The sequence below is a fragment of the Triticum aestivum genome, chromosome 6D (assembly GCF_018294505.1).
Source record: "Triticum aestivum cultivar Chinese Spring chromosome 6D, IWGSC CS RefSeq v2.1, whole genome shotgun sequence".
Lineage (NCBI taxonomy): Eukaryota > Viridiplantae > Streptophyta > Magnoliopsida > Poales > Poaceae > Triticum > Triticum aestivum.
In genome coordinates this window covers 485332926-485357310 of record NC_057811.1, presented here as the reverse complement: position 1 = coordinate 485357310, position 24385 = coordinate 485332926, and the positions used below count along the sequence as shown (strand labels likewise).

Genomic DNA, 24385 nt, shown 5'->3' with positions numbered 1-24385 from the left:
CATGCCAGGGCCTGGAAACGGTCGGCGTAGTCCTGCACCGTGGAGGTGAAGGGAAGGCGGCCGAGCTCCGCCAGGCGGCTCCCGCAAACCGGAGGCCCAAAGCGAAGGAGGAGGAGCTCGCGGAAGCGCTCCCAAGGGGGCATGGCGCCCTCGCCCTGCTCGAGGGCGTAATACCAGGTCTGTGCCGCGCCGCGGAGGTGGTACGAGGCGAGCCAGGTACGCTCCAATGCGAGGGTGTGCTGCCCGCGAAAGAACTGGTCGCACTGGTTGAGCCAGTTGAGGGGGTCCTCCGTGCCGTCATAGGTGGCGAAGTCGATCTTGGCGAACCGCGGCTGTGTTTGGGTCGGAGCGCCGTGTCGAGCTGGCTCGGAGGTGCGGAGCAGCGAGGCGGGTGGTGCCTGGTCGGAGTACTCCGTATAGGAACCCGCGGAGCCAGATGGCCCGCCGAACCGCGAAAACGGGGTCGGCTGCTCCGGAGCCGTGGTGTAGACCGGCGAAGGCGAAGACGCAGCCGCCCACGCTGGAAGTGGCGACGGGGAGGGCGAGAACCGGACCTGATGGATCGGGAGGCCGGTCGGAGAGGGTTCCCTCGAGCTGGGCAGGGGCGGCGCCGGTGGTTGCAGCGTCGGTGGCGGAGGGTGGGCCAACGCGTCGGTGGCCGCGAGGGACGGCGGCTGTAAATACCACAGAGGGCCCGCGGCCGGAGTGGACCCGCCGGGGTGTCCCGCCGGGAACGGCAGCAGCGGCAGCCCGGTGCAGGCCGGCGCGGAGAACGGCGGCTGCGGAGGGCCGGTGGCCCCCGCCTGCGGCGTCTGCTGTAACGGCCACGGAGCCGCTGAGGGCGCCGGCGCCAAGTGCCAGAGGGGCGCCGTGGCCGCCGGTGGCCCGCTCGATGGAGCCGGCGCGGACGGAACCGGCGTGGGCCAGACCGGCCACGGGGCTGGGGCGGGCGCGGCAGCCGCGGGTGGCGCCGCGGGTGGCGCCGCAGGCGCTGGCGCGGGCCACTGCGGCCAGGCCGGCGCTGGAGCTGACGGCGGCGGTAGCGCCGGGTAGCCTCCGGCGAGGGCCGCGGGCACCGAGTACCACGGAAGAGCCGGCGGTCCGGAGGGCACGGGCGGCGGGAGCGGCGGTGACGGCCCGTACGGGCTGGCCAGGTAAAGCCGGATGCCCTGGACCGCGACGACCAGGTCGTTGAGGACACCGGCCATGGCCTCCGGGGAGTATTGGGCCGGTCGAATCGATGGAGCTGGCGGCGTAGTGGTGACGGGGGGCGGCAGCAGGCCGGTGGGCGCGCCGGAGATGAGATCCAGCGGCGCCGACGGAAGGGCCAGCTGCCCCGTGGCGATCGGAGATGACGCGGCGGCGGCGATGGTGGTAAGGGGCAGTGGCGGCGGTGCTGGCGGCGGTACTGGTGGTGGTGATGACATGGTCGAAACCCAGGTAGCTGATACCAAATTGGTAGGACTAGGGATCCTACCGGACCTGCTCCGTAGGTTGTAGGGGAAGGATGGAGTAGGGCGAGGCGATGAGCGGGCGCGCCGACGTCTGGGCGGCGTCGCGTAGGAGGAGGATGGCGGCGGCGGCTAGGGTTCCGGCTCCTCTGGGAGCCGGGCAATAGAGATAATATTCTTCTTATTGCCTGATTCCAAAAAGAGTCTTACAGCCTATATTTATAACCTAGATAACTTGCATAAGAATTAACCTAAGATAATTTGCATAAGAATTAACCTAAGATAACTTGTGGGCTAAGGTTGCCCGGTGGGCCTAGCTAAACCGGCCATAACAAAAACATAATCCATATCCATACCTTGACAGGTGGTGGACGGCGAAAGTACGTTATCGCTAGGCGGCTTGGTGGCGGAACGTGACGTGACGAGGCAATGGGGTGTCGGGAGGGGGAGCAGAAGGGTCGGTGGGACGACGTTGCCGTAGAGGTGACAAATGGCGCAGGGGAATGGGCGCGGTCACAACTTAAATCCGGGAGGGGAGCCAGGGATAAGCGGTGGGGCAACCTGTGTAGGGTCACAACTTGTCGTCAAGCCCGGATTCGTTTGCTCACCGCTCCAGATGTGCTCACCACTGCTCACCAGATCTGGCCGGAACTTATAACCGTGGCGGGGAGTGGAGGGAATGGGCCGCTGGCGGATTGCTTTGGATGCTTCCCTATAGGAGCCGGCTTGACCTTGTTGACGACAGTCGGGAAGTGTTCGTGCACATGCCCCTAAGGATTAGCGCCCTGGAGCCGCAGTTGTCATCGTTGAACCGGGGCGTAGGCACCAGGATCCCCCTCTCCGACACTAGCCACCGGAGCGACAAGCAGAGGAGAGGCGCATCCAAGGACTCATTGACGAAGCCTTGAGAAAAGAGTTGGGCCTAGCCGCCAAGGGATAGGGAAGGAAAAGCTAAAGGTCGCTAATTCTTTTTTGGCCGTGTAGAACCTAGAGAAATGTAACATTATTCAATTGCAAGGACGTGTCTGTTTATTTTGTTTTTAATTTTATGTTGTCATGGGACGGGAAAGAATTAGTTTGACGGTTTGCATGGTGAGTATTCTTTGTTGCACATTTTTAGACTTTCCATGCAAGATATTCATACTAACTACATATATTGTTTTTGCAGGATGGATATGAGTTGAGGAAGAAGTTTCCTTATATTTGCTTAGATATTGTGTGAATGAAGCTAAAGACCACATTCCTGATATTGTATGAGAATATTTTAAACGCATAAGTAGATCTTAATTCGTAACCGGTTGTTAGTTGGATCATCGCTCTCCATGTATACGTCGTTAAATTACATTTATTTTATCAACTTACATTGCAGGTGAACTGGATTTCATTTATTATCCAATTGTTATTGTCTATCTTTTCTATACATATAAAATTTAACAGCCCGTGGCAACACACGGGCTTTCTATTAGTGGAATATATTTCTGGACTCCTCTGCCTCCCCAAGTTGAAGAATGTGGAGCTCAACGGTGACTGCGATTCAGATCCAGTGAGACAAGAACTTGAGGAGCACACCAATGATCCTGAATTTAAGCACAAGCCACACCACGGACAAGGAGATGGAGTTGTGATTGCTGTCTCACCTCCATGAGCAACTGTTGGGCCTTTGCCTGACTCATCTATCATTCTTGAATAAAGAAAGCAGCTGAAGGAAGGCCCAGTCGTCTTCTACCAGTCTCATGTGTCATTGAAGCCAAATTATTTCGGACATGGAGCATGTGATCCTGGATGAACAGTAAAATCCAAAAAAATAGTAAAAAAATTCAAAAAAATCTGAAATTTTTTGTCAAGAAACTTTGATGTTTTTTCTACATGCGTGCCAATTTTCGTGATGAAATGACATTCATGCAGGTCTCGGCAAAAAAAAAATTTGAACTAACACATCATGCCTTTTTTAGTACCTTTTCCTTTTACCAATCAATGCTAAAAAAGGGACCTCGCACCGCTAGCTCCCCAGCGCGCCCTTTTGGGCTGGCCCATGTGCGTCGCGCTTGCTTTTTTTAATTTTGGTTTTCCTTTTTAGTTTTTCTTTTCCTTTTTCTAACCAATGCTAAATAATACCGAATTTCAAACAGTTCCAAAATTTGAAAAAATTGTACATTCTGTGATTTTTAAAAAAATGTTCACATACACAGAAAATGTTGGTGTATTCGAAAAATGTTATGAAATTGAATAAATTTTCGCAAATTTAAACATTGGTCGTGTATTTTTTAAAATTCAGAAAACTAAAAATATTCAGGAATTACAAAAATTTCCTCGTTCAAAAAAGGTTAAATAATTTAAAAAATTCCCGTACAAAATAAAAAAGATGTTCATGAATTACAAAAATAGTTCCCCTAATTTTGAAAAAATGTTCGCTGATTGAAAACAAATATTCACGGGTTTAAAAGATGTTCAGAATTCCCAAAAATGTATTCAAAATTGTAAAAAATGTTCATGAATTTGAAATGTTTTCACATTTTCAGAAATTTTCGCGAGTTTAAAACACATTCATGATTCTAAAAAATTCCTCACGATTTGAGAACATATGTTCGCAAAAAATAAAAATAAAAGAAAGAAAGATAAAAGAAAAAGGGGAAAAGGAAAAGTGAAAGGAAAAAGGAAAAAAAAGAAAAAAGAATGAAAATAAAAAAGGAAAGAGTAAAAACAAGCTAATTATGGAAAAACCAAAGGAAAAACGAAAAAATCGATGGGGAAGGAGTCTGAAACGGTTTGGCTCAATAGAAAATCGGTCGCTTTAGGATACGCGCTAGGTGACTAAAGAGCGACATGCATGCCAAATAGCAGACGCCCTGAAAACACATAGCGACTTTCTTGTTTGGTATTTCTTTTGTTTTAGGTGGTAATTTCTTCGGTTTTTACTTCTCGTTCTCTTTCTTTTTAAATTTCTTTTTTCCTTCATTATAAAATCATGATTTTTTTGTTACATTCATGAAACTTTCAAAGTCATGAACATTTTCCTAAATTTGTGAACTTCTTTAAAAATCCATGAACTTTTTCCGAATGTGTGAACCTTTTTGCAAATGCATGATTTTTTTTCAATCCACGAACTCTTTCCAACTTTTACGGTTTTTTATCAAAACTCATGATTTTTTTCGAATTCATGAACTTATTTTAAATTCCATAAATTTTTAAAAATTTGCGAACTTTATTTTTCAAAATCAATAAAAAATCCTGACCATGATTTATTTTCGGACATGCATGAAATGACCCCAACTTTTGCCAATAGGTGAGCATGCCCATGGTAGGCATCCATGTCAGATTTGAACTAATTCCGACACAGTAGCGTCACGTCCAGCCATTCAACGGTCATTTTTCACCTAGAAAACTTCAGAAAATGCAAGATTTGTCGAAAAACGAAAACAACTTGGCACGGCGCCTTTAATTGATCATATAAGCTCATGAGAAAACTTTGGGTTATCGAAAGGATGCCAAAAAGACGCGCGCTCAAACAGACCCTTCATGCCTAACTGAACACCCCTCCATTGCACATGGCCTATTTTTAGACATGCAAGAAATAACCTCAACTTTTTCGAGCAAGTGGGCATGTCCATGGTAGGTATCCATGTCAGGTTTGAATGAATTCTGATACATTATGCAACTTGTGTCACGTCCGACCATTTATCGGGCTTTTTTCACTGAGAAAACTCTAGAAAATGCAAAGCTAGTCGAAAACCCAAGTAACTTTGGATGATGTCTTGAATTTTTAATATAAGGCTATGAAAAAAGGGAGCCAATTTAAGGATGTCGAGAAACAACGTGCTCTCAAACGAAGCCTTCTGGCCTACCCGGACATCCTCCGTTGAACATGGTCTAGTTTTGAACACTATTAAAAATGACGCTAACTTCAAGCAGGTGGGCGTGCCCATGGTGCAAATTGTTCACGTTTTTTCAAGAGAAGTTTTGATTTTTTTTCAGAAATTGTTTTACATATAATTCGTGCTGTACAAAATCACAAGCTGTGACTTATTCGTGTGGTAAGCAGCCTTCGCCAATAAACTTATTTGCATTTAAAAAATTGCTCACATTTCCAGAAAATTCTTGGAAAAATAAAAAAAACCATGTTATATTCATAAATTATTTGCTACTTATGAAAAATATTCGGCATGTGCAAATTGTTCACGTTTATTTCAAGAAAAGTTTCGATTTTTTTCCCAAATTGTTTTACATATGAACGCTGTAGTGCGGTCCTTATATAAGTCGTGCTGCACAAAATCACTAGGTGTGACTTGTTCGTGTGGCAAGCAGCCTTCGGCACAAGTTCGATTCCTAGAGACTAGAAGACTAGAGAAGAGAAACCCTTTTTCCGAATATATTTTTTCTGCAAACAACTGACCAGCCTAGGTGCGTGAGAAGTGACGAACCTGACTTAAAAGGCCGGCCCAAGAGCGGGAGAACAGACACAGAAAGCCTCACAGAAAGGGGTCTTCGTACAGCGTACACATACAAAAGTGAGTATATTGTATGAAAGGTCTGTATTGCCCTTCATACGTTTTGTGAAGGGGATGTGCCAAAGCGGTTTCTTATTGGTTTAATGGTGATGATCCTTCATGAATAAGAGGGGTGCCTTTAGGACCCTAAAAAAAAAGAGGGGTGCCTTTAGTTCTTTTTAACACGGAAAGGGATCCAAAAGGATCCCAAAAATTATTCATAAATAGTGAACATAGCACATATTACAGCCAGGCACACAAGAAACTTGAAATTACACACATGTCCCTGGACTCTGCGGAAAGGACCTCAAACTAGGATGAAGAAACGTGATCGGGTCATCAACTTCTGCTCAGCCTCCACCTCATCGTCGCCGGGGACGGACGAAGCCACTTTGGAGCGACGAGGCTTGCATAACAAGCAGCTATGTCCAACGATCGGATGTTGAACTGCCTTCCTTTCGACATCTTGGCCGAGAGGAAAACGGTTGGCCGCCCTTCGGCCCGAAGATGCAGGAGCAAGGCGGCGGCCTACTGCCATCTACGGGTGCAGGCGTCGTAGCTCCCACCGTGTTGACCATCGCTGATAAGCTCAACCTCGATCTGAGAGTCCCAGTCCACCACTTCCTCCTCGCCGGAGATCCACCGCCACAATGACTTCAACAACAAAAAAACAAGCCGATCAAGAACATGTCATTTCATTTAAAAAATATTTTTCTTTTCATTCTTTTTTCTAAAGGAACATGGCAATCCTGGAGCTTATTAAAGGAGTCACTGCAGGCAGATAACAGAGCAACAACTGACCATCAGCTACCACCAGGATCACTGCCACCAAACGCCACCAACCGCTGCTCGCCTGCGACGACGACGATCTCCTCATCAGCATAGTGCCAATCGTCGGCATAAAGCCCAAATCCCCTAAGGAAAACTCATATCTAGAAGTACTATCTACAACAGAGCACCGAGCACCTCCCCCATCTCCTTTCCAACCGGCATAGCCAGCGGCAAAGGACCGGGATTGGGTCGGGCTCTCGACGCCCTCTGTATCGCCTCTCTCGAACAGTGGAGAAGGGAAGAGAAGGAACGAGAGAGTTTATTGGGTAGGGCGCCATTCTAGATTCTTCTTTGGGTCGAGCCTTGCCAATAGTCTGCTAGTGGCGTGCGCAACTGGATGATCACTGTATACAATCTGTGTCATATTTATAACGTGCGAGGCGCAACGCACACCATTAACAATGGATTACCAGTGATGCTCACTGTCTCGCAAAAACATCATTGCTCTTTGGGCAAGTTACCAGTGCAGTAGTGGGGCGTGCCGGCCACCAACAAAGAGATACTCTTTAAAACCCAACCTTTTCCACTGGCACACATCACCATCTCTAATGGTTGCTGAACGATTGTGATGAATTGTTGACATTTTTTCTTATAAACCTAGTTGGACCTGCCCATTGTACTACAAGAAAAGTAGGGATTCTCAAAGGGACTCCATGGAATTTTTAGATTTTGTGATCCTACATGCGTCATTTGATTTACAGGATTGGAATTTAAATTGAAGGATTCCAAAACGTGTGAAAACCTGTTTTACTCAAAACGTGTGAAAAAGAAGTAATTTTTTTGCTAAAAAGAAAGAAAAGAAAAAGTTTCGCTCGGCCGACCCCTCTCGCTCCCATCCCCTTCTCCGATCCTCTCCCCTACGCCGCCGCCGCCGCCGCCTCGGCTTCGCAGGCGCCGCCCAGGTAGCGCTCGCGCTCCTCTGCCGGAGCTCGACGCCCCGGTCCTCCTCCTCCTCCCCCGGCGTTCCCTCCGGCCGGCGCGCGTCTCCTCGTGCCCCAGCCGCAGCAGCCAGCCGCCAGCCTCCACCGGCGTCTCCTCCTGACCCGGCCGCGGAAGCCCGCGGCACCTTCGCCCTCCTCCTCCGAAGGACCTCCATCGGCGCCCGCGCACAAGGTTTGTTCCTTCGATTGGGGGCAAATACTAAATAGACATCGAGGTCGGTCTGGCTTGGGTCCAAACTCGGTCTAGCAGTAAGAGCGATCAACTCTTAAGGGGTAGAGAAACAGAGTATAAGCGACAGAGAAATTAGGAGAAAGGAAAGGGAAATTGGTACTATAATATAATTAGATTAGAAAAAGGCAAATGATTAAATCAGAGAAGTAAGTAAACATGATAAATACAGTATTAATTAGGGTGCAAAGAGGGGCAACCAATAGTGCGAATAATCAACTTTCTCTTTCATTAATCCTGTTAACCTTTTCGTTCGGTGCACACTAGCTCTGCTTGGCTGGATTACAGTGATTATTATTATGTTATCGTCCCCATATATATATATATATATATATATATATTTTGCTATACAAAGGCTCATTTTAATTGAGGGGTTGGGTGCTTGGATTGTACCAGGCAGAAGGAAATTGGGAAATGAGCAAGCCTGAGAACATGTTCTCACTTCTTAATCTTGATGGTGAAGATGATGCAGGGAATGATAGCGAAGTGAACCAAACGTCTTCTACCAGCGCAAAAGAAACTGCTGCCCGCAAACCTGGTTGGTACCCCATTTCTTCTCGGATGTAGCTTCCAAAATATTAGATTACACTAGATGGATTACTGTTCCCCCCTATTTTTCCATGGAGAATCGATTGCTTAACTCATTATTATGCCTGCAATTTTCAGTTGAAGCAGCTACTTCCTTTGTAGTTTACCTTGGTTCACTGGGCCTGTTTTTACCCGTATTAAACAGATTAATGCTTACCTACTATTGCCAAGAACATAACTGCCTTATGATGTGATAATACCTCCCTGGGCTCAATTGACGTTCTGTTTTATGGCCATTCACTGTTTAATTTCCTGGAGTGGTTATTCTGTAAAGATGAGATGAGATGTATTGTATTTTTGTTTTATAATTTATCCATGCTTGCTTGGGCCGTCATGTCACATTTTGTATGGTGGCTCATTTTGGATGGTACCTGGGTATGCCGTTGTCATGGGTAAAGCATAGCATGATTAAAAGCCCAGCTGCTGCCTGCTGCTCATTGAGGCCGGAGCAGCAGTTGGCTCTGAAACTAAATTGGAACAAATTAGGTAACTACCGTCATGACCGGGGACTCGGTGAGAGTTGCCATTGCCGCAACATGTCATACTGCCACTGTTCAGTACAATGTATCAATTTTGCCTCCGTTCGTTGTTGGGGCCTCCGCTACAATTCTCTGAAAATAGTTTTAACTAGATTGTAGTGTGACATTTTTGCTGAAGCTGTTGAAGTGTATATGTGAATTGCCTAGCCCTTTCCATCAGTTTGGACTTTTGGTTGCGTTGGCTAGTGCATGAAGCTTAACATTCACCAGCATACTGATCACATTTTCAGTCTGTCAAATGTGGTTTTCCCCTTTCTTTATATTTTGTCTTCAGGGTGCATATGGCTACCTGACAAACCCTTTGATGGAGACAGGGATATACATGTTAATGTTCTATAATATTTATGTGACTACTCACCATAGTCACTAATGGGGTTGTAAACTGTATTTATTATGCAGATAAAGGTGTGCAAAATGACACAACTGTTGTAAGCAATAATGGAGGAACTCTTGCATCATCATCTGGTGGTTACAGGATGCCTTTAGTGTGGATAGACCTGGAAATGACTGGTAAATTATTCAGTTACCACAACTTGTTTTATGTTATTAGTACATCGGAGAATTTATTTTTGATGTTGTACTTTCATTTACTTGTTTATTCGTAACAATTTGTGTTGTTTTATTCTGCCTCAGAATAATTAATTTTCTGCTCAGACTTTTGTATGTTTGCGACTATTAAAAATTTGCACCTATGAAATAATAGTTCAGAGTGCTGATGATGTAAATTTGTGACATGACCACTTACAAACCACAGACCCAATTATTTGTAACCTGCTAATGAGGGGAAATGTGTGGTAGCCAGTAGCCCAGTAGGAAGTAAAGTTCGAATTGTAATACTGACAATGGAAGGGTATGAAGTCATAGAGTAGTTCTGGAGGCCTTCTGAAATATATCAGTGTCTTCTGGTAGATTATCTTTACTCGGATGCAATCCATTGGCTAGCATAGCTAGTTCTTAGCTTCTCATTCTTTTATTTTGGGAAGGGTTCTCTACTTTCTTCTAGTGGCTAAAAATGGAGTGACATCTGGTTTAATTTGTAGTCAATGGTCGAACTAGCTGGCTCATGGTGAAACAAACATATTTCAAATTACTGATACACGACTTTAGTTAACCGAACTATAATCTGGGATCCAACTGAACAAAATAAAAAACCACAGATTATTTATCTCCAATGCCCCGAACAACTTGTTGCGTTGGTCTGAAACATCGAAGGGTATTTCTTATCCTGGAAGTTTGATGATGATTGCTAAATACCTTGATATCTGATCTGATGATAATTGCTACTGCTTGAATTTATTCAATTTTTATAACTTCGAAAGATATTTTCAATGGATAGATAAATCAAATTTAGATTTGGAATTTATTCCTTTTTTTGTTACCTTTATCTTATGCATAAAATCATGACTAACTGGCACACTCATACTGGATTGTGTAGGTTTGGATATTTCGAAAGATCGGATATTGGAGATAGCTTGCATTGTAACAGATGGTAAACTTACAAAACAAATAGAGGTGGCTGTTGAAATCATATACCTTTAGTTCGTTCTACATAGATCGTGTACAATATCATGGTGTTCTTGTAACTAGTGCTGCTTACAGGAATATTTGAGAAAACCCGTGAATTACTCTGGTTTTCTGTAGATTATTTTTTTTACTAATTCTGTTCCTAGCAGCTGTGTTACATAAACTTCAGTTCGGAAAAAAAAAATCTTATCTGGCCAATCTAGACAGTACTCCCTCTGTTCCACAATACAAGTCCAAACCCACCCTTTGCTCAGAGTGCTGATGATCCATGTGCAATATAATATCTGTAATAGCACAAATATTTAATGTCAAAATCAGTACACTAGTTTTCTACTTATCATGTCAATAAGCTCAAATAGTGCTTCATCTCAGTGTAGAATAACTTGTCTGTCATCATCTCATCGGGAAGTTCAACATCGTTGTCATTTTGTAGGGTCCTAACTTGGTTATAAGTCAGAGCAAAGCTTGCTTAGATAATATGAATGAATGGTGTAAAACCCATCATGCATCTAGTGGTAAATAATCTTTATTTTCCAAATAACAGTTCTTATTGGGTGTTGTTCTCTGAATATAAATCTGATGACCCCTGAACTTATTTAGGATTGACAGAGAGGGTACTGCAGAGTGAGATTTCTGAGGGTGACGCGGAGAAACAAGTATGTTGTCTGATTTTTATGGTTATTATCATCACATTTTTCTGAAAATTTGATTGCAAACATGGTAATGAAGTTACAGTATTCACAACTGATTCCATAACCTTATTCATTTATCTATCTGTTGCACTTTAACCTCTTGCTACTTTAGAACTCTCTTTGAGTGCTATTTGCTATTCACAAGTTCTACAGTTTGGAACTTCATTTTCATGTGCTCTTTTAACTCATTACATACTTGCCTTCTTACACCATGGCATTATCATGAGAATCGACAGTTCTGACATGATTTGAGTTGATCATTATAGATTGTTTTCTTTCTTATTTATTAATATACAAAAAATATGTTTCCGATTAACGCTAGTCCGCTACATTGGCGCAGCGGTAAAGCTGTTGCCTTGTGACCATGAGGTCACGGGTTTGAGTCCTGGAAACAGCCTCTTGGAGAAATGCAGGGAAAGGCTGCGTACTATAGACCTAAAGTGGTCGGACCCTTCCCCGGATCCTGCGCAAGCAGGAGCTACGTGCACCGGGCTGCCCTTTTTTTGAATGCTAGTACGCTACATTTGATTTTAAATATTTTTCTGTAAAATGTTGAATTGCCAATTGCCATTCTATTTCTTATTTAGGAAATTACCAGTGGATGCCCCCAATTGTGAACTTGTTGTACCTTTCAATTTTGTAGCACTGCAGTTGTTACTTGTGAGATGTCACATACATATATCTAACATACAAATCCTGCTATCCCAAACCTCCCCTTTTAGCAAAAAAATTGCATATGTTGCAAAAACTCACCTATATTCAAAATGTATTTTTCCACTCCAAAATTTTGCAAAACATTTATATGTTTTAGATGGATATCATGCTGTAACTTGTATTCTTGCAAGGTTTCTTGCAAAAATATGACCAAATACATCCTGTGCAAAGGAAAAGTAACAAACTGATTGGTATAGTTTGAATAGCATACTAATCACTGTTCAAGCTACACCAAGTTTTGCAAGTGTACATGTTACAGCATGATCTATATCAGTATATCCGTGAATGTTATTGTTGTATTCACATCTCAAGCTCTTAAGTTTCTCTGAATAAGGCTTCTGCTTTACCACTTGATACAGCAGTTCCTTGCACATCTAAGAATGATATGTCATACAGTTTTTAATCATTTATGCACTGTAAAACAGTACATATGCCTTGCTACAAATAATAAAATAGCCAAAGGTTTCTAATAGAAGTTTCTGTTGGCCTATTTGCAGGTGTTAGACTTCCTCATGAAGCATGTAGGTTCAGACACTCCATCAATAGCTGGGAATTCAGTTTACGTAGATTTACTATTTCTAAAGGTCAGTAAAGAATGTCTTTTAGGATTGATATGCTGTAACTAGGATTGATATACTGTCACACAGACAGGAATAGTCATGCAGCTAGGATTAACGAAAGACATCTGTTTTCCATGAACGCAAGACTGGTCACTGTTACAAATATTTTTATCCTCCAGCAGGATTAACAGTTTCAGTAAAAAGAATAACTGTCGATACCGAGTTATATTTCTTGTGAACTAGAATTTCCATCCTGTTTTTTTTTTTTAATTCAAGCTTGTGCTTTTTGTTTGAGTAATGAAAAAAAAGTCAGCAATCTCAGGATTGTTTGGTCAATATTCTCATTTCAAAACTTGAAAATCCAAGTAATTCGGTTTGGTTTTTCCAAATGCGGGGAGGCTCCTTGCCCTCAGGGTGAAAAAGGCTCATTCAAAATTGCTTCGATAATGGTCTAATTCAATTCAGAAAATAAATTTAGTTGATTTTCTTGTGTTATTTATTTGGCTTGTCATAGATCAGCTCATTAAGTCAATAGAAAAATATAGTTGTGAACTATATGGTATTAGATCAAACTGCCTTATTTTGGACAGTGCTCGATAATAGTTTGCTACACTGATATCCATGTCTCCGCATTTATCGTCGTGCAAAATAATTTGTTTATTCCTTGTTACATATGCAATGTGTTTAATTTTTCCTTCGCAAGAACATCTTTTATCCAGTGTAAACACGATGTATTCCTTTAGCTTTTGCTGGATGATTAATAATACATTTGCTACTTTTTTCCTAAGCAGAAGTATATGCCACGGCTTGCAGCCATCTTCTCTCACGTGATTGTTGATGTGAGCAGTATCATGGCTTTGTGCACCCGGTGGTACCCTAAAGGTAAACTAAATTTGTAGAATGCTGTTTTTTTATCATTATGCTTGCTTGTTGTCAATTTGTTCCTGTCTATACCATCGATCCATTTGTTATTTGCACTTGTTTCAATCGTGGTCCCTCAACTGCTACATCTGTTTGAAATGATGAGTAATTTCTTATTTTGTTGAAGAAGAGTAAAATAATTAAACAATCGGCATGGATAAGCAATATACACAATTTCAATAGTTAAACAATGCCTTGTATTCTTGATGTTCCTGCTATATTCAAGCACCAGTATGTTGTACATTGAGAGTTTGTATGGAAATATGGAACAAAAAAAATTCGAATAAATATAGCAGGATTTTGGAGCAAGCTATTGTAGTAGTGTTGTAGTCATTGTTGACTCATTAGCCTTGTGCTAACATATGTTTACATTCTCGAGTAGGATGAGTTTAACTCTGAGGCCTTTCTGGATGTAAACTACTGGCTGGGATCTAACCGTGTGTTTCTTTGTCACCATCATTCGCAGAAAGGAAGCAAACTCCTAGGAAAGGAAAAAGCCACAGGGCGATGGACGATATCAAAGAGAGCATCGCCGAACTGAAATACTACAAGGGCAACATCTTCAAACCACAGAAATCTAAAAAGTAGCCTTTTTTAAAGGCGGATATAGATGGGGTATAATGGATATGTCACAGTAAGTTGATCATCGAATGAGTGGCTAGCCAGGATTAGAGAGGAAATTCCAGGCCAAGTTGTCCATGCCTCAGCTCCGAGGCGAGCTTGTCGTATTCCGTAGCTCCTAACGTGTTGATCAATGTCTGGATATATCCACCTATGACATATTCTTACTTCTCAGTCTCACCCCTGAAGCTGAAACCTGCAAAGGCCGTTTGATCTGCAGCACTTGTACTGTATCAGTGAATTGTTTCGTCTAAACTGAAGTATTGCAGCACTTTTTATATAATTTCTGTCATAAAAGAAGATTATGCATCATCATGTTGAATTATAATACGCGATAGAAGAAGACTCCAACCCGTGAAAACTCCTGAGCTCGTGCTGCGATGGATCCTGCCGTCTTCACACGGTATAGCAAAAGTATTTCAATGTATTTGCAGTTTTCTGCAGCATATTGATAAAAACTTTGTATCTTTGCATATATACAAAAAAAACATCTTGTAATTCAAGTCAATAGCGCCCAATAGCTCTGCCACAGTGAGCACACTATAGTGTTTACAAGAGGTACCATACAAACACATGAACAAACATTTTAAATAGCGTGCTGTAGCATCACTACCGGAATTATCCTCTATGCTGATGGCCGTAGTCGTTGGCATAGATTCACCTTCGGCAAAGAAAGGCGAGATGGCAGCTGAGGGCGCCGTCGAACCAAACTGTCGGCATAGGTGGAAATAACATTATATAGCGTTTATAAGTGGTCCGCCGTTAAGAGGCATAGCCTGCTATTTGGAACTATGGGTCAAACTTTGACTATTGTTTTGCCCAGCAAAATATATGTTATATGTTCTTGGGTTGGGGGGGGGGGGGGGGGGGGGTGGTGGTTTGGCTCTCACCTTGAAAGGCCTCCCCTCCCTTGCAAGTTGCAATAGTGTACCCGCACTAGTTGACTTCATATACCTACAAAATGTCAGGAAATCAATGATTTCGATCGATGAGGAGAATCAAATGTGCTGTTTTGTTATGTGATGTGAGCGTTCCTTGGCATCTATTCAATCTAACAATGTATTTTAAGTGTTTTAACAAGCCAACAATTTTCATAAAAGTCAGCATATGTCACGATCTGGGATCAATTAGTTACATCTGAAGCACTTGAACCCCCATAAGGGACCATTTTGTAATTTTCTTCGTTGGAGCCGAAATCTAAAATCCAATTGGCCCTTCGGTCTTCCATTACAAATTCAGTCATTGTCAAGCGATGCCTCAACCATAGTTTCAAATAGCGGTCTATGCGTCTTGGTGGCGGACCTCTTCTAAACGCTATACCATGTTATAGTGATGCTATAGCGCGATATTTAAAATGTTTGTTCATGTGTTTGGATCAAAGTCACTTAGCCCAGGACCTCTTCTAAACACTATAGTGTGCTATAGCGCGCTATTTAAAACCATGGCCTCAACTGCTTGATTACATCTATGATTTATTGTGATTTATACATTGTCCAAGTCAAGGGAGTGTCTGTTTATCCTCATGCCTGTAAGGGACGCACTACATTCAGTAAACAAGTGTCGTAATGTAGAGAGTTCCAAATGGTTCACGTACAATTAGCTCGTTTTCAGCTATATAAAGGTAAAGACCATGCGGTACAATTTCATTGAACAATCAAGCATATATATAGTTGGTTGGAAAATTCTTGGTGCCATTTCAAACATACTTCCAAATTACAAATATGATAGGATACAAAAGCCAAACCGAATGCCTTACTTTTTCTGCCTATTAGCCACCTATTTCACCTTGGGCCAGATAGCATTGTTGTCTGAGATGTAACTGAATATCTTGATGGATTATCTTGAACATGCATTATTGAATTGGCATCAAAAGTTTCTATGATAATCGCACCTTCCAATGCTTTGATCACGACTGACATCGAAGGCCTTCGAATGCTGTCATGTTGCAGGCACCATATTGCAAGCTTCATCATTTTAATAACTTCATCCTGGTGTGAGACCATATCATCACTGTGCTTGTCAACCAGATCAATCATTTGATTGTCTGTAGCCTTTTCTCGTAGCAATTTTATGAGTTGAACATTCTCCTCAGGTTCAGAGGTGTCAATATTTTTCCTTCCACTTACTATTTCCATGATAACAACTCCAAAGCTGTAGACATCAACTTTTTCAGTGATCCTCGATGTTAACCATTCAGGTGCCAAATATCCTGGTGTTCCTCTCATCATAGTTACTACTTTACTCTGATCCCTATCTATTAGCTTGCATAGTCCAAAATCAGCAACTTCGGCATTAAAGCTCTCATCCAAGAGAATATTTTGTGGTTTGATATCCAAATGAGCAAGTTTTTGCCTACACTCCTCATGAAGATAACATAGGCCCTTAGCGATATCAAGAATGATCCTACACCGAGTGCACCAATCAAGAGGGGCGTTGTTATGGCGATAATAGATCCACCTATCAAGTGGCCCTCTTGACATATATTCATATACCAGAAGCCTCTCAGACTTCTCTGCACAAAAGCCAATTAGCCTGACTAGATTGATGTGTTCAATCCTGCCAATAGTCTCGACCTCAGCCAAAAATTCCTTGTTTCCTTGCCTAGCACCCTCCAGACGTTTCACCGCAACTGTATCTTCACCCAATTTCCCTTCAAAAACCATCCCAAACCCACCTTCTCCGAGCTTCTTAATGAACCCTTCGGTGCATTCGATCATCTTTTCAAATGAAAACCTCGTCGGCATGCCAGGTAATTGATCAAAATCAAAATCATCTTTCTCTTCATATTTTTTCCTCCTCTTTAGATAAAAACCGACAACAATGGCAAGCAGTAGAAGAGCACCAATACCTCCAAGTGTAGCACCTAACATCACATTATTTTTGTTTTTATCAATCTGCACCTTGAGGTAAGCAGTGGAGCTGTAGACATCATCATCACCAGGCTGCATTGATTGCAACGAGAAGACCTTTGTCACCCACATACATTCTCCATATGAATCGTTGTGGTAATAACTGAAGATAACGGCCCTGCAAGAGCAGTTCTTCAAGCAGGCTTTCTTACACTGAGCGAGGCTTTTGGCATTCACTACTGTGTAGTTCTTATCAAAGTAATAAATGGAGGAAAGGGTCAATAGCCGATGCCGTTGTTTTTCTTGACAAGAGATTGGAGTTAATGGTGTGCAACCAAGATTGGGTTGTCGTTCGTCCACCGGCTTGAAGAAAGAGTTCTCATATGGACAAACACATTGGCTCTCGATACATATGCCGTACTCCCCACAAACTGTTGGGTAATCACAATCATTTATTTGCATTACTTCATACAAAATTGATCCATTAGCCCAGTCGTACAACCTCAAGTGTCCATCTGACTCTAGTCTCATGTATTGGTTGGATTTGGTTGCTGGCAATGAGATACCACCGTACCTATCTGATCGCACAAAGATTGTGAGGCTTCTGTTCATGAATGTAACCCTCGTTAAATCATTTTGTCTCCTGTGATCGGCCACCGAGTAATAGAATGAAAAATAGAGTTGTGGTGGTGTAGCTTCAACATAAGCATATAGTCCATGTGGGAGTACGGTGATATAGAGCTGATTCTCGGTCGTATTTGTTACAGAGGTACTTGCTGTGAGCTTCATACCTTCCACAAGTGACTGCCCATGGACCAATGTGTCGGTAGGATGATCAAATGACTGCCACACTGTTGCACTTCTCTGATCAACTAACGCCAGATTGCCGAACTCATTGATCACCATGCCGGTTACAGACCGGCCCGAGCTGTTGCTTGACCAGATGTGGCTACCATCAGCATCCATGAGGACCAAGTTTCCGTTGGAGGTAAGCTCAAGGGTGGCATTCATCCTGACAGGGCGAGCTCGGTTGGCCGGCCGACCAAACCGTCGCCGCAGGATAGGTGCTGCTGGTCCATGAGCCATATTCTTTAGTGACAATGAAGACGCCAAAAAGGGACATGTTGCATGTAGGGGTGGAGACACATAAGAATCCTGCGGCAAAGGCGCCTCCACCGCGCGAGGGATCTTGTTGTGAACTGATGAGAATGGGGCGCATGTCGAGTGCACCGTCAGTTGCGTCATTGATCCACACTGTCGAGAGTTTGGTTGTTGTATTTGGATAGTTCAAGGTCTTCACCGTGGAGAGAAAGGGTGGTGCAGCTACAAGTATGAAGAGGAAGAGAGTCGCATGGTGCATGGTGCTGGACTGCTCGAGTAGGTAGGTACAAAGCTGAAATTAAGAAGCAACAGCAGCAGTTAATTAGTTCCGCGCTTAATGATAAGCCAGCAAGAAGCTGATGTGGGTATTGTAAAGATGAGCTTTTGACTTCTTCACTGCTTTGAAATACAAAAGGGATCCAAATAAAAAAAAAAGGGTGCAGATCCAGATGTTCAGGACAGCTCTGCAGAAGAGTAGAAACAAGAACACAAGGTCGAGGTCGCACCTGATGAAACTGCACCGCTGGTGGAGAGGATGAGATCGCCCGGAAGATAGCGGGGTCGCTGGGGATGAGGAACAAGATGGTCACAAGGGTGAGCGGTTTGGGGCTCTCAGAAATCGTCAATGACTCGCTAAGCTGTGCCGGCATGAATGCTAGTGGGCTAAGTCAACATTCAGGAGTAAACATCCAACAACCCACTCACGCCCCATCCCTGTCACAAACTAATCATGCATTGCCACGGTCAAGTGCAAGGTAGGAAAGTTTCCAAGTTAACCATGTCCCGGCATTCTTCAAAGCCAGAAGCTAGGCTCCAACCAGAGTACGTACGTCTTTGCTCAATTCGCTTACCATGGAGATTCTCTTGTGACTTTCTCACACACACCGCATAATCATTTGACTGGTTCCTTGCGAATACGGGATTCATCACGTCTAAAGTTCTTCGCAGACACAAGTACTGTGGTCTTGTGCATCCTTGACAGACTGAGAATAGCTGGGTAATGTTTAACAAAGTCCTGATGAAACTTCAGCCACCGGTACCTTCTCGTGCCCAGCCAGCATAAATCAGGTGAGGCAAACTCCAACAAGAACAAGGTCATTGCTGACTCCTTTGCCTAACATGTTTACGTTCTCGAGTACTATGAGTTTTAACTTTGACATCTTTCCTGGCATTATAGCTAGTCGCGGAGATTTGGTCTTGTGTATTTTGTCATCATCATCCATAGAAAGGAAACAAACTCCTAGGAAATTAAAACAAGACTCGATTTTCTACTCTCGGGTGTACTACACCCGAGTTAGCAAAAACTTTGAAAAAAGTTTATCAAACGAAATCCAAAAAATCTGAAATTTTGCTACATCAAACTTTATCATATGTTTGAGGTTCTTGCCAAGTTTCATCGAAAAATAACATCTGATGAGCTCTCACCGAAAAAAACAAAATCGCTGCTGAAAGTTTTGTGCACTGTTTGAGCAGTCATTTTGTTATTTTTGGTGAGAGCTCATCAGATGTTATTTTCAGATGAAATTTTGCAAGAACCTCACACATCTGATAATGTTTCATGTCCCAAAAGTTTAGATTTTTTGGACAATGTTTGATCACATTTTTTCAATCTTTTGCTAACTCGGGTGTACTACACCCGAGAGTAGCCACTACTTTGAAAAAACTGGATTTCGACCGAATTTCGGCCATCTCGGCCTGGGGCGAAATCTATCCTTCGGCCGAAATTGGTTAAATTTATAAAATTTTGGTCAAATTTTAGTCAAATGTCAGTCAAATTTCGGCCGAAATTTTTGAAAATGGCCGAAATTCGGCCATCTCGGCCTGGGGCGAAACAATTCTCAAACCGAAAATCAAAACGCTCACAGGGCCGTCCCAAGGAGTTGGGCGGTCTCGGGATCAAGGACGTCACCTGCTTCAGCTCAACCCTTAGGTTGCGCTGGCTGTGGTCGGAATGGATGGATAAATAGAAACTCCCTGACCCTGTAGATTGTTGTGGCCGCCGTGCTGTATTCATGCCTAAGTATTCTAGCATTCCGTTCTAATAGAAATGACAAAGCTCCTGTCAATTTTTCGAAAAAAGAAAATCTCACAGGGCAATGCATGGATGATATCAGAGAGAGCATCGCCGAACTGATATACTACACAGACAACATTTCCAAATCGCAGAAATGTAACAAGTAGCCACTTTTCAAAGGTGACATGGATGGAACCTAGTGGATACTTTGCTGCGAGTTGAGTATCGAATGAATAGCGAGTTGGTTAGTGGGTAGTAGATATGTCCACCGGCTGTGATATACTTTTTCTTCTTCTTTGAGTAACTGGCTGTGACATACTCTTACAGTCTTACTGTCACTCTCACTTACACCTGATGTTATGCAAAGCTGAAACTGACAAGGGCCGTTATCTTCATCAGCACTTGTCCTGCATAAATTAATTGTTTATCTTGTAAATTGATGGATGGAACTTAAGAGGTGGTAGTGTCTAGTGGGTGTCAATTTGGAGAAACACCAAAAATATATGGCGTACGGAGATTAACTAGCAGGCGTGTCTAACCGACTGCTGATTATTGGATCTGCACCAAACGTTTCCGTCACAGCCTTTACACATGTCAAGCAACATTTCAATAGTATCATAAGTTCCTAATCAGAGACAGACAAGGCAGAGCGCGCTGCAAGTGGAAGTTCTGCAGCAGAAGTTTCTGAACGAGTCTCGTTCAGACCGATAACCCGCTGGCAACATTGAAGTCGTATGACACCGAAACTATATCTATGGCGGGGAAGGTAGGTACTTCCATATTCCATATATTATGCCACCCATGTGGGGGTAAAAACCTCCACAGTACAAATTGGAAAATTAAATAGTGAAAGGTTTCTAAAAACCTCTGTAGACTATATGTACTATTTTCAAGGCGTGGGAACATTTCAAGCAATCACCAAGTTCACCATGTCACTGGCAACTTGGACACCGACAACTTGGACTTTGCGGTACAAACACTCACTATGAGGGTATAGCCATTTAGTACCAACCCATTGAGGATGGCCTCGGCCTCATCCGGCCTGTCCACCGCCACCATTGCTATGGTAACACGTCCCATCCTAGGTGAGGTCACCTCGGCAGTGGAAACTTCACCATGCTTGGTAAAGAAGCGGTGCAACAAAGAGCTATCCATGTTTGGAGGCAAGTTCTGCACGACGAAACTGAAGAAGTGTTCCTTGGACCGTTCCGATGGCATCTCCTTGCGGATAGAGCTATTTGCCTTTGGAGCCTCCAGCCTTTCTCTAATTGCCTGAACAAAAACAAGCTAGGTTATGGACCATGCCATTTGATCATGCCAAACACACATGCACGCGTGCGTGCCTACATAAGTGAGTCGAAGTTCCAGCATAATAATAATCATCATTTATGAAGTACAGAAATGATCTTCTAGTTGGCGTTGAAAATAGTCAAATATATTTTTGAGAAAGGAAATAAATGTAGAGGACTAGCTTCTGATTTGTCACGTATTCCACAAGGACAACACACGCTCAACCTTTCAAAGTTCAAACGTCGTGTCCGAATTTTTATCTATAGTCTTAAACTCTATGTAATGTAGAATGTCACTTTCATAAATATGGTGCAATGTGGTTTCAGAGGGACTACCTAGGTGTCAGTTGCTTGAATTTAGAAGCAATGGGTTTGGCCTTAGCCGTTGGACCGCACCTCCCCCAGGCAGCAGCACCGCCCCCCCTAACCCGTTAACCCTCATCCTCGCCTGCACCGGTGACGCCGCGGCTGACCACATCATCTCTTGTCATGGCCTCAACACTGCTCTCCTCTGTCCTTCAAAATCCCCAAAATGACTGACGCTAATAAAGAATTTTTTTGTGTGACTAGGAAATACAAAACGTTGATCTCAAAAGTTTTTTTTTGGTGATGCATTGTATGACTTGTGATTAGTGATCAACCCAATACAATTGACGAGATTGTACAATAATGGTGCAGGCTTTAACTGGACTTGAGCAATGGGAGGCCCGGGGACGAGCCACATACCCGCGCCATTTTGACTGCCCCTCCAATTTAGCGGCAGGTACTCCATGAACTTGGTTTTGTTGTCGATGAGGTTGTGCCTGAACACGCCAGTCGATGACGAATACGACAAGTTGTATACTCTAGACCACCGCAGGAAGAAGTAAACGCACCCGCCGATCACGTCGTCCTCCCCGCCACCAAACCTTGCGGCGTCCACTGCGAAGCTGCTTGGGAACCCTAGAAACATGACACGGCCGGCGAAGCTCACGCCGTCGTCCCTCCTCGCCCACCGCATCGTACGTCTACCACCTACGCCGGCATCTTCCACGAGTGCATGCACCCTGACCGTCAGTGCGTGCGCCTGTGCCTCGTTGCTGTGGCGCTGATGCACCGAGATCCGGTGATTGGGCCAACGGAGTAGGACGGACAGTCGCAGCAACTCGCCGCGGGATTCAAGTATGTGGCTGGAGACGAGACGCCATGACATAGCGCACATGTCATCGTTTTCAACAATAATGGCAGTGTGGATGGTTCCCGCAGACGGCACCAGGAGGTGCCAGATGTCATTGCGAGTATCCCTGTTCACGCACAACAGGATCTTGCCGTCGTGGTACGCGGCAAAGCAATGATTCTCTTCACCATGATTGTTTTCGAACCGTAAGTTGTTCCTCCCAATCCTGAGCGCTCTCTGGACGACCATCCACGCGGTGTCGCCGGGACTGAGGATGGCCGCTCGGATGGCTGAGCACATTGTTTTTTCTTTGATATCAGGGAGTAGAACACATTTTTTGGTACCCCTACTTCTTTTTCACACGTTTTGAGTAAAAAGCCATTTTCACACATTTTCGAATACTCAAATTTAATTCCCAATTCTATAAATCAGATGACGCATGTAGGATAAAAAAATGTTAGGATAAAAAATACTCTAAAAATTCTATGAAGCCCCTTTGGAACCAAAGAATCACTAGTTTTCTTGTTGTATGATAGTCATTGTTTTAGGCTGGACTAGGTTTATAAGAAAAAATATAAAAAATAATATTACAATGGTGCAACAAACATTGAAGAATGCTTACGATAAGATACAGCGGAATATCAGGCAGAGTACATTCCCTCATCAAGGACATGTACGATAATGTTGTCAGAAGTGATGGCAACATTGATGACTTCTTTATTAAAATAGGACTGCACCAGGGGTCGACTTTGAGTCCTTATGTTTTTTGCTTTGGTGATGGATGAGATCACAAGGGATATATAAGGAGATATCCCATGATGTATGCTTTTTGCGGATGATGTGGTGTGGACGAAGGTCAATAGGAAGTTAGAGCTATGGAGACAAACTTTGAAATCGATTTTTTTAGACTTAGTAGAACTAAAACCGAGTAAATGAGTTGCGAATTCAATACTACTAGACACGAGAAGGAGGATAGCCTTGGGTAGTTGGTGCCTCAGAAGGCCACCGTCACAATACCGCACACTGTCTACCCTGAACATCGACACACACCGCCAGCATGTGCTATTATGTTGGCATATATTATATCATGTGTCTATCGTCATATTATATAAGAGGCCTACGATATAGGTGTTCTAATAGGACACAACTCCTACTCTGTCTACACATAGTTTGAATCCAAGTCCAATTGTAACTTAGCTTGTACAAATATATTCGACACAATTTCAACAAACTCCACCTCAAACCTCTGTATACATTGGACTTGTGTTGGATTTGTTTCGCGCAGAACAAAGTTTTGCAAATTGATGCAGTTGTCAGACGTTTCCCAGTGTTTCAACTGTCGTATGAAGCTGAAATTTTGAGGGATTGTAGCCATGACAATTCTACACAATATGAATGGTGCAAACTACGACAGAGTGTCAGAGTTGGCTGCTACACTCCTGAAATCGAGCAGATTCTCATTCAGATCTGCAGCACCTCGCCTTTTTAGATGTAGCCAGAGATCCATCATTGGATTATCATGATATTTTACAAGGTTAAAGTAGACTTAGTTTCCCCCAATTCCATCGAACGGAAGAGTGAAACGATGCTCAAGGAGACACAATAGTCAGTGTAAACAATTTCATTGTTCCTGTTATTCTGTACCGGTGCGCGAGAGCGATGTCGAGCCACCGAGCTCCATGGGGAAAAAAAATTCATGACCTCGGTTAAGATCAACATTGATGATCTACCCATTCCTAAATATAAGTCTTTTTAGAGATTCTAATATAAACTACATATGAAGCCAAATGAATGAATCTATACTCTAAAATGTCTATATACATCTGTATGTAGTCTATATTGAAATGTCTAGAAAGATTTATACTTAGAAAGGAGGGAGTA

General features: G+C 43.3%; 1 protein-coding gene and 1 pseudogene across 2 annotated transcripts; one reads left to right on the top strand and one right to left on the bottom strand.

The window, feature by feature from the left end:
- Nucleotides 1–7562: 7562 nt before the first annotated feature.
- Nucleotides 7563–14375, top strand: LOC123146242 (oligoribonuclease). 2 transcript variants are annotated; one of them, XM_044565852.1, is made up of 10 exons: nucleotides 7564–7880; nucleotides 8093–8096; nucleotides 8314–8474; nucleotides 9463–9573; nucleotides 10499–10575; nucleotides 11021–11102; nucleotides 11188–11243; nucleotides 12491–12577; nucleotides 13345–13435; nucleotides 13941–14375. In XM_044565852.1, the coding sequence occupies exons 3-10, from the start codon at nucleotides 8351–8353 to the stop codon at nucleotides 14060–14062; spliced, it is 750 nt and encodes a 249-aa protein (XP_044421787.1). In that variant the 5' UTR covers nucleotides 7564–7880; nucleotides 8093–8096; nucleotides 8314–8350; the 3' UTR covers nucleotides 14063–14375. The 2 variants fall into 2 exon arrangements, with proteins under 2 accessions (XP_044421788.1, XP_044421787.1); XM_044565853.1 differs by lacking the exon at nucleotides 8093–8096 and having other exon boundaries at nucleotides 7563–7879; nucleotides 8333–8474.
- Nucleotides 14376–15876: 1501 nt separating this feature from the next.
- LOC123142202 (G-type lectin S-receptor-like serine/threonine-protein kinase At5g24080) lies at nucleotides 15877–24185 on the bottom strand (annotated as a pseudogene).
- Between the last annotated feature and the right edge of the window lie 200 nt (nucleotides 24186–24385).

Coding starts and splice junctions, on each gene's coding strand:
- LOC123146242 (XM_044565853.1), top strand. CDS start 8,351: ATGAGCAAGCCTGAGAACATGTTCTCACTTCTTAATCTTGATGGTGAA. Junction 11,103..11,187: donor AACCCATCATGCATCTAGTG/GTAAATAATCTT, acceptor GAACTTATTTAG/GATTGACAGAGAGGGTACTG. Junction 13,436..13,940: donor CACCCGGTGGTACCCTAAAG/GTAAACTAAATT, acceptor CATCATTCGCAG/AAAGGAAGCAAACTCCTAGG.